At 41.1% G+C, this 2,141-nt stretch overlaps 1 protein-coding gene across 1 annotated transcript in view; it reads right to left on the minus strand.

The window, feature by feature from the left end:
- LOC118330050 (proline-rich protein 5-like) overlaps positions 1 to 654 on the minus strand; it is a gene marked incomplete at its 5' end in the record, with an annotated part of 2,740 nt that extends 2,086 nt beyond the window's left edge. The window contains 2 exon segments of the mRNA XM_035664431.1: positions 109 to 200; positions 597 to 654. Coding sequence (XP_035520324.1) covers positions 109 to 200; positions 597 to 654 — 150 coding nt within the window.
- Positions 655 to 2,141: the final 1,487 nt, after the last annotated feature.

Below are 2,141 nucleotides of genomic sequence, written 5' to 3' on the forward strand. Positions count from 1 at the left end.
GTATGTTAGTGTGTGTGTATGTTAGTGTGTGTGTGTACGTTAGTGTGTGTGTGTACGTTAGTGTGTGTGTGTACGTTAGTGTGTGTGTGTACGTTAGTGTGTGTGTACCTGGACGGGGTAGAAGATGGCCTGCAGGGTCGGGAGGATCTCTGTGAAGAATCTGTCCCACATTTCGGCGAGGACGACGAGCTGCTCATCACCTACGGGAGACACTATAGGTTGTTACCACAGAAATGCATCCATAACATGTCCAACATCCCTGACATCATTACACTTAAATGTATCTGTTGTTGTGGTGTCTGTAAACACAAACAGAACAACAACCGTGTGTCTTATTGCGTCAGACTAAAGGTTATTGATCACAGCAGCTTTAAATAGAAACACAATACAACCCAGGAACTGACCAGTAACAGCTCCTGGGAGCAGACTCACACTCAGAGACCTGAATCAGCTCCACTCACATAAACAAACACATACAAAATAAAAGAAGTGACCCTCAGGGATATTAAAGCTTTATTTTATTATTGATGGATAAACTCTAAACCAAAGAGCCTGCAGTTCAGAGTTCAGACAGAGAAACCACAAAGCAGTCTCACCAGAGTGGGGGTGGACCTGATCCAGGACTTCAGACAGACCACGAGTCAGCAGCTGGTTCTGAAACACAGAGTTTATACATCAGTTCATACGGACAAATTTAATATCCTTAATGTCTTTAAAAGTTGTTCAGTTGCTGTGACGGCACCAACTTTAATCCTTAATATAATTATAATTTTATTACGGTTATAATAATATAATTTAAAAAGGGTGAGTTCTATAAAAAGAAACTAGTTTCAAACATTATAATCTGACAAATATCCAACAAGAATCTAAACACTGTCATTATTCAACTTTTCTAGATTCTTGAAGAGTCAAAACATCAGATTTAATGGGAAATACGATCAGAAAAAACGTTTTAATAGTTCAATAGTTTTCTGTAAGGCTCTTTAAAGTGTAACTACACCCTTTGAGTCTGTTAGCGAGCTGCTAGTCAGAGCTAACAGAGCTAACGAGCAGCTGTTGTCTGCTGGAGCTTTTACAGTCACTAGAAGCATATTCATGCTGTTTGTAAAAGTTCCCGTGTGCTACCTGTGTGTAGCTGTCCACTCTATGTCAGCATTAGAGTATGTGAATACTAGCAGCACTTTAAATTGCACTTACAGTAACGTTCAACTCTGTTAAAGGTTTTAAATTCTGCAGAGTCATTGTTGTGGAGCTCCATTTAGAAGAAACAGGAAGTGATGCAACACGTGACCCTGAGGGAAACCAAGGTCATCGTCTTGTTTGCAGCGATGAGAAACGTTTTATTTGGAAGTTCAAACAAGCTTTCTTTTTTTTGCAGAGGTCAGATCCTTGAGGACAGGAAGGAGATTGTGGACAGATGTGACAGGAAGACAGAACAGGAAGAGGATGTCTGTCCTCGCCACCACCATCTGCCGATCTACAGCTCGCTTTCTACAGCTCGCTATCTGCAGCGGAACCGATTCATAACGAGGATGAAGACACGTTCACTGACTGCAGCCTCAGTGCAGCAGCTTCATTAAGTTTCACTGCAAACAAATACTAAAAACAACTAAATCTGCCCTGAAATCAGACCAACTGACAAATATAAAACTGGATTTTACTGTGAACAATTGATTTATTATTTGTTTTTCAGTCCCTCCAGGAAGTTGCGATCAAAACAATTAATGCAAATTCCGCAAGATGTAGTTTCCCGCGTCATTGCAGTTAGCTGTATGTCACCAAACTACCATCACAATTATTATATTTACATCATACATGATGTACGTAAAAAGACGAGAGACACAGACTCGACCCTGTTTGAGGTTTCAGTTACAGTCAGTACGAAACGGCGTTCAGAGGAACCAGAGATTACTTTTTACTTTTCTTCACAGTCTGAACTTTTTGTCCAGTTCAGGAAGAAGTTCTACTCGTACACGCTCTATTGGCTCTAAGCACCTGTTTATCCCACCCACACAAGATTTAAACACACCAACAGTCACAGACCCGTTCAGAGACGACTGCTCTGCCTCCTTCGATCAACAGTCGGGGAGGTTTAACCCTACTTTCAGGTCACCTTCAAAGTGTGTAGGAGAAAGTATGGT

The sequence above is a fragment of the Morone saxatilis genome, unplaced genomic scaffold (genome assembly GCF_004916995.1).
Source record: "Morone saxatilis isolate NCDOM2014 unplaced genomic scaffold, NCSU_SB_2.0 Contig2, whole genome shotgun sequence".
NCBI lineage: Eukaryota > Metazoa > Chordata > Actinopteri > Moronidae > Morone > Morone saxatilis.